Below are 7037 nucleotides of genomic sequence, written 5' to 3' on the forward strand. Positions count from 1 at the left end.
AGGTACCAGATTTAAAAATAAATACTGAGGGCAATTTGCTTGACCTTCAAGACAGTTTCCCCGGCATGACCACAGTCCAGTGAATAAAAAAAAATGAAAGACAGACGATAAAAGCTACTTAGATACGACATACATACATACATACATACATACATACACACATACATACATACGTACATACACACATACACACACACATACACACATCTGTATGTATATGTAATTGTTAAATAGGATAGCAAACATTAAGGCAAGGCAAACATCTCAAGTCAAATACAATATTATTATTGGAAAAAAAAGTCAAAATCTTACAGCTGTTTCTGGGATATTCCATCACAATAATATTGTATATGACTTGAGATGTTTGCCTTGCCTTAATGTTTGCTGTCCTGCTTAACAATTATATATCCACTGCATTGGAAATTTGCAATGGCTCCATAACTACTGTTTCGGCTATAACCTTGGAGCCCTAATAATCTGTTACAGCGCTTACTTAGTGTACTTAATCGTTTAGATCAACTGTGAACTAAACCCTCATACTTTGAAACCATGTGGTTTGAAAGAAAACTGCTTACCACACAGCCACCCCTGCAATGTGTTTTCTTTTTTGTTTTGAGAAAAAAGAAAGATTAAAAAAATGAAAGAGAAATCCTACCAGGGGCAACAGGAGTTAAAGAAATGTTACAGAAGGAAAGTTCATGGAAGATCTGAAGATCGATAAATTACCTTACAGTGCAACAAGGTCTTATTATTATTATAGTGGGCAACGATTTGGCAGAATACTCAGTATGCTGGACAAAATGCTTAGCGGCGGCATTTTACCTATCTTTACATTCTGAGTTCAAACTCTGCTTAGATCAATGTTGCCTTTCATCTTTTTGGTGTCAATAAAATAAGTACCAGTTGAGTATTGAGGTTGATGTAATCAACTTCCTCCTCTCCTCAAAAACTTGCACACTTTGTGCAAAGCCAGTCCCCCCCCCCCCTGTTGCCCTTGAAACCTGTATTGGTTTGAAGGGCAACAATTGCCATGCGCCCTGTAGTTATTATCAGTAATGTTATTTGTGGTTTTTACTTTGACAGATATTCATTCCTGGATTATATGCGATGGGGATATTGATCCTGAATGGATTGAATCCTTGAATTCTGTACTGGACGACAACAGACTCTTGACCATGCCATCAGGGGAGCGGATTCAATTCGGACCGAATGTGAACTTCATATTTGAGACCCATGATCTTGTCAATGCATCCCCTGCCACGATATCCCGTATGGGCATGATATTTCTCAGGTGAGATTGTTACTACCACTGCAGATATCTTTTATCTCATTTAACTAAGCTGAAGAAACAATAAGACAGTGTATTAGTATCAGTTCCTTCTGTGTTCTTTCAAACACACTGGGCAGCACGTTTAAGCCTCTGGTTTCTAGTGGCTGCAGTTTTCCCTGCATCTAGCCATCTGATGTTGGTCTCTCCCATATCTCTTATGAATGTTCTGTGCCATGTAGTTTTCAGTCTTTCTCTATCCTTCTAGTCACCAGTCTAAGATTTGTCTTGCAAAAATGTTTGGAGGTCTTCTTAGAGTGTAAAATATATACATATCTACATATATGGACACAAAACTCGGCTTGCGAAGACCTGTTGGGGCAAGTGAAAGCAAAATCGTCATGGCACTTGTGCCCAGCATCGCCTTCCTGGCACTTGTACCGGATGGCATGTGTAAAGACATCCGAGCGATATCATTGCCAGTGCCGCCGAATTGACTCCTGTGCGGGTGGCATGTAAAATACACCATTTTGAATGTGGCCATTGCCAGTACCGCCTGACTGGCCTTCGTGCCGGTGGCACGTAAAAGCACCCACTACACTCTCGGAGTGTTTGGCATTATGAAGGGCATCCAGCTGTAGAAACTCTGCCAAATCAGATTTGAGCCTTGTGTAGCCATCTGGTTTCACCAGTCCTCAGTCAAATCGTCCAACCCATGCTAGCATGGAAAGCAGACATTAAACGACGACGACGATGATGATGATATACATACACACATTCTTACATATGTATATATTTATATATATATATATATATATATATATATGATGTAATATAAAATTATTTTGATATGTAAACACATATAAATCATAAATATACTTTTATGAGATCTTATGAGGTTGTATATCCGTATTAGAAATCAATGAGGATATTAAAAGATGCACATGGTGGATGTAAAGTGGTAATCCATATAGATGAAACGGTGGTAGAAGATGATTTTAAGAAGAATCTTCAGCAGGTACAAACTCTAATGACTGTTTCGAGAATATGTAGGTTGAAATGGGCAAATTATTTCTAACCATAACAAACATCTACAATTCTCTCACTGAAGGTAATTTAAGAGGATTTACAAAAGTGGTTTTTTTTTTAATTTTAAAAAACAAGAATGTTTTAAGACTTTTTAAAATTCGAAGGCTGTATCGAAAGAGCATACAGTTCAGGTGAATGATCTATAATAAGAGCTGAGTTTACATGTTTAAGTAGATTATAAAACTATTGATAATATTGTTTTAAGATGAATCCAAATGCGCAATGGATAAACAGGTTAAAATCATATAAACTAATTATTTTTGGAAAAAATTATATATATTATAATATGTGTATATACTTGTGTGCATACATACACACACACATACATAGACATGTACACATATATTAATATATATATATTAATGTGTGTGTGTGTGTATCATCATTTAAAGTCCATTTTCCATGCTGGTAAGTTGGGGAGCTGCACCATGTTCCAACCTGATTTGGCATGGTTTCTACTGTTGAATGTCCTTCATAATGCCAACCACTCCAAGAATGTAGTCCATGCCCTTTCCATGCCACTGGCATGGGGGTGCCAGTTATGAAACACCAGCATTGGTCATGACTATAATCTCGCTTGGCTTCACAGATCTTAGTATGTATAATATATATATATATTATACATACACATGTATTATACATACATATATATTATACATATACAAGTTATTATTTATAGGTTAATATGTATAGTTAAAACAAATTATTTCACTTTGTCTCAAAGTTTCTAAATTCTTATAATGTAAACAACATACAATTCTCAATAGCAAGTATATAGCTTCTAAAATAGAGAAAATTTAAAGGGTTGCTTTGGTCTAATGGTAGAACTCCTGTGATGCTTGCAAATGTGGGTTCAAGCCCCATGGACATCCTTTGACTTTTTCTCTCTGAAAGTCTTTTTTTTACCCCGATATTTACAAGTTATTATTTATAGTTTTATCTACTTCGGTTTTACAATTAGAAATGAATTGCCAGTGATGGTGCCTCTTAAAAAGCACTCTGCCCACACTGTGGGGTGGTTGGTGTTTAGAAGAGCATCCAGCTGTAAAAACCATGCCAAAACAGACATAGAAGTCTGGTGCAGTCTTCTGCTTGGTCAGCTCTTGTCAAACCATCCAACCCATGCCAGCAAGGAAGGCAGACATTAAACGATGATGACGATGTACAATTAGTACTGCATATTTATTTGTTCATAAAATTTTACTTACCATATATCAATATATGTAAAAGCATGTGGCCTAGTGGTTAGAGCATTGCACTCACAATTGCAAGATCATGGGTTCACTTCCTGGAGTGGGTGGCACGTTGTGTTATTGAGCAAAACACTTAATTTCACATTGCTCCAGTCAAAACAGAATGGTCTTCCAATCAGGGTAAGTGTTGACCTACTCGTCTCGCCAGCGGGGTGGCTTCATTTGGAAGCTAAAACAGTGCAGAGTGCATTATGACCCGTGGTGAATAACAACATCTGATAGTCTGCTCAATACCATGATACTGTGATATCAATACACTTAAGCATACACGTACACACATATATTCATGTGTGTGTGTGAGCCATTCCATCTATGCCAATAAAAATAATCAATATGTAGTCTTCTGTGTCCAGTGTGTAAGTTTGGTGGTAGATACATCCTGGGAGTTCATCTTCGTTAATTAGCTTCAGCACAGATGAAGTCAATAACAGCTTACCTTCCCAGAAAATATCAAAATTCATTTTATTTACTTAACGATGACATCGTTAATGAAATTCACTTAGGATTTTTACAACATTCTGATTGAATTGCCATTTTTGGCAAACAAAAAAAGCCTCATCCAAAGCCAGTATCTAAATTGATTCAAATTTTCTTTTTTTCTTTTTCTTCCTTTTCTATTTTTCTTCTTTTTTCTTTGTTTTTTTTTTCTTTTTCTTTAAATTAACGAAACTTATATTTTGTTTTTGTATTGAGTTTGCAAGATTCTTGTGTTGAAATATATTTTGTTGTATCTTGGGAGTGTCATTATGCCAATACTAAGCACACACACACACTGGTTCAGTTTCACTTCTGTTATTATTATTATTATTATCATCATCATCAGTAGTAGTAATAGTAGTAGTAGTAGTAGTAAGGTGGCGAGCTAGCAGAGTCATTAGCATGCCGGGCAAAATCCTTAGTAGCATTTTGTCTGTCTGCATGATCTGAGTTCAAGTTCTGCCAAGGACAACTTTGCCTTTCATCCTTTCAGGGTCGATAGATTAAGTAGCAGTGAAACACTGGGGGGTCAATGTAATCATCTAGTCCCCTCCCCAAACAAATTTCAGGCCTTGTGCCTTTAGTAGAAAGGATTATTATTATTATTAGTCAGTTGGTTAATCATTCAGAAGAAGATTTGGAGTACAGAAGGCATATCATTGATGATGTCGTGAATGGCAACAAAAGGACTTTGACAAACCAGGCTGAATTATTGGTTTCAAATAATTTGGTACAATGCCAGCAATTTCGGTGGGGGAGGTATTAAGTCAATTACATCAACCCCACTCCTCAATGGGTATTTATTTTATGGACCCTAAAAAGATCAAAGGCAAAGCCAGCCTTGGCAGAATTTGAACTCAGAACATAATAAAGACAGACGAAATGCCACTAAGCATTTGGCACAGCACTGTAACGATTCTTACAGTACACTACCACCTAACTGATTTATTGGTTGACTGGAGACTTAATCAAATAATTGATTAGTTAAATGGTTCACTAATTGACAAATAATAACACTGAGTAACACAAGTTTTGTCTTTGGGTAAAATCTGTTATTTCCTATTTGCTTACTCCTAGGTGGAGGCGCAATGGCCCAGTGGTTAGGGCAGCGGACTTGCGGTCATAGGATCGCGGTTTCGATTCCCAGACCGGGCGTTGTGAGTGTTTATTGAGCGAAAACACCTAAAAGCTCCACGAGGCTCCGGCAGGGGATGGTGGCGAACCCTGCTGTACTCTTTCACCACAACTTTCTCTCACTCTTACTTCCTGTTTCTGTTGTACCTGTATTTCAAAAGGGCCAGCCTTGTCACACTGTGTCACGCTGAATATCCCCGAGAACTACGTTAAGGGTACACGTGTCTGTGGAGTGCTCAGCCACTTGCACGTTAATTTCACGAGCAGGCTGTTCCGTTGATCGTATCAACTGGAACCCTCGACGTCGTAACCGACGGAGTGCCAAAGGAAAAGGAGAAGGCTTACCCCTAGAAACTATGAAAAATGGTTAATATTTCCTTCAAGCTTTGCTTTTGTTACTATATTTATTCAAATCCAAAAGAATCCTTCTCAAGACATGGCTATGATTCTCCCCACTTACTCCTGCTCACAATCAGATATGCAGATATTGTCAGCCACTAAGGGACATACTCCAGTGGTTACGGTCAAGCAACTAACAAGCAAGTCTGTAGTATTGAGCAGAATATTTGCTATAACAATATTTCTGCTTCAGCAACTCAATGATGAATCTCTCTGAAATGTAATGGAAAATAGTTCAGTTTTAAAACATGCTTGAAAACAGGTGAAGGTTGGCAAAAGCAAAAGTTTGGAGGGAATAGCAGTCATTTCCTGTGATTTCTAGATAGAAGCAAATAGGAAATAACACTTATTGACTAAAGACAAAAAAAATTTTAATTTTGTTATACAGTGTAATAATAATAAAAGAAGTGACATAGAGTCACTGCATGTGTTTATTGATATAATGACCCTCCCAAAATACAACAAAATGAAACTTAAACTTATTCATTTGAGTTGCTTGAAATATTTAGCTTTGTTTTCTTTCTTAACATTTTATCATAACTAAGTTTGTTTTCTGTGGTTTGTTTTTTTGTTTTTTTCTTATTCATACTTTTTTTTTCTTCTTGTTGCAAGTGATGAAAACATAAACATGAAAGGCTTGGTGCAGTCATGGCTGCAGAGTCAAGACGAACTGCAACAGATGAAGCTCAGTACCTGGATAGATGACTATTTCTACAGTGCTCTTGACTGGGTCATCAGGCAGGTGAGAGACACTTAACCTTTGACAGGTGTTCTTCACCTTAATTACACTCATCATCATCATCATCATTTAACATCCTCTTTCCTGTGCTTGCATGGTTCAGACGGAATTTGTTGAGGCTGATTTTCTTACAGCTTCACACCTCACCTGTTTCCAAGCAAGGTAATGTTTCTCCCCCTGATTTTCATAGAAGACTGGAAATGATCAACCTCACTTGTATGATGATGATGCTCATTTACAACCTTCACACGATGTCTAGATAAGGGTACACACAAATACATACACACATATATACACAACCACCCAGACATGCACTCATATATATATATATAATAGTATAGCTTTAACTATTACACCGGTTAAATATGTACTAATTTTATCTTCATTATTATTTTAAACTTAAACTTCGTTCAACTTGTATTTAAAACAATGATAATTTATGTAAGATGTTTTTTGTATATAATATACATGTTATTATAATGGATGAAGGAATGATTATTGAATGGTTATTATTTTGATATTATGATATTTTTTAAATAATTTTTCTATCTTTATATAATAAGTATTCATATTAATTCATTTGGTACTTATTGTTGGTTATCTAATTATTGTTCTACTTACGATCTGACGAGTAGCTATATTTTTGAATAGAACTTATTTTCGATAATTTCAATTGATT

General features: G+C 36.3%; 1 protein-coding gene across 1 annotated transcript in view; it reads left to right on the forward strand.

The window, feature by feature from the left end:
• LOC106875444 (cytoplasmic dynein 2 heavy chain 1) overlaps positions 1–7037 on the forward strand; it is a 297845-nt gene that overhangs the window by 172910 nt on the left and 117898 nt on the right. Inside the window, exons 35-36 of the mRNA XM_052974965.1 lie at positions 1084–1291; positions 6232–6361. Of these exons, the coding sequence (XP_052830925.1) occupies positions 1084–1291; positions 6232–6361 (338 nt within the window). The remainder of the gene's footprint in view (positions 1–1083; positions 1292–6231; positions 6362–7037) is intronic.

Source organism: Octopus bimaculoides, chromosome 20 (genome assembly GCF_001194135.2).
Source record: "Octopus bimaculoides isolate UCB-OBI-ISO-001 chromosome 20, ASM119413v2, whole genome shotgun sequence".
In the NCBI taxonomy this organism is placed as follows: domain Eukaryota; kingdom Metazoa; phylum Mollusca; class Cephalopoda; order Octopoda; family Octopodidae; genus Octopus; species Octopus bimaculoides.